The sequence below is a fragment of the Monopterus albus genome, unplaced genomic scaffold (genome assembly GCF_001952655.1).
Source record: "Monopterus albus unplaced genomic scaffold, M_albus_1.0 scaffold4514.1, whole genome shotgun sequence".
Taxonomy (NCBI): Eukaryota; Metazoa; Chordata; class Actinopteri; order Synbranchiformes; family Synbranchidae; genus Monopterus; species Monopterus albus.
This window is the reverse complement of record NW_018132381.1, coordinates 1-881: the sequence shown is the minus strand read 5'-3', so window position 1 is coordinate 881 and position 881 is coordinate 1. Positions and strand designations below refer to the sequence as shown.

At 39.5% G+C, this 881-nt stretch overlaps 1 protein-coding gene across 1 annotated transcript; it reads left to right on the top strand.

Annotated features, from left to right (window-relative positions):
* Positions 1–24: 24 nt before the first annotated feature.
* On the top strand, positions 25–812 carry LOC109954207 (receptor-type tyrosine-protein phosphatase gamma-like; the record flags this gene model as incomplete). The annotated part of the gene is made up of 3 exons (XM_020589603.1): positions 25–407; positions 486–568; positions 678–812. Coding segments are annotated over exons 1-3 (291 nt in total), but the record flags the coding sequence as incomplete, so codon positions are not given.
* Between the last annotated feature and the right edge of the window lie 69 nt (positions 813–881).

Genomic DNA, 881 nt, shown 5'->3' with positions numbered 1-881 from the left:
TTCTGTAGAATGCCAGTTTCTTGTGTAGGTGGAATTGAAATCTCTCTTGTATTACCCTCTGCTGACAGTCCTTTTCATTGTCTTTTAGCGTTAATCCGAAAAATTTTTATTAAATAAAACTTAAAATCTTTTACCATCCAGGGAGTAATGAAACCCTTTCATGCACAGCTTTTAATTTCAGTGACACCTTTGTTCCTATGTGCTTATGGCCATCAAAGTAAAGAGCTAATGCAGAGCAACAAAAGATAGTAAAACAGTATAGTCAATTTGATGTTCACTGTGTTATATTATATACTGTGTTGTGTTTCAGGAGGTGCAGGCGTGCACAGTGGACATGGGCATCACTGCTGACAGCTCTAATCACCCTGACAACAAAAGCAAGAACCGATACATCAACATACTGGCCTGTGTGTCACTGTTCCATATGTTCAACATTTAATTGTACAAGCTAACTGTGAAGCTGATTTGTGTTTTTCCTCTCCCAGATGACCACAGCAGAGTGAAGCTCTCCAACAGTTTGGATAGAGATGGGAAATGTGCCGACTACATCAATGCTAACTTTGTTGATGTAAGTACGTCTTTGTAGTCTTTTAAAATGCTGCTGTAATTGTACTGTATGTTGTCACACATAGCCAGTCTGGTATTTTTTTTAAACTAAATAATGGTTTCCTTTGCAGGGCTATGAGCGAACAAGGGCTTACATTGCAGCTCAAGGGCCCCTCAGAGCTGGCAGGGAAGACTTCTGGAGGATGGTTTGGCAGCAGAATGTTGGAGTCATTGTCATGATCACCAATCTCAATGAGAAGGGACAGGTAGGAGTTCACTTCCTCAAAAAGAATGTTTACATGCTGAAAAGAGACCAAATATACAGTATATATATA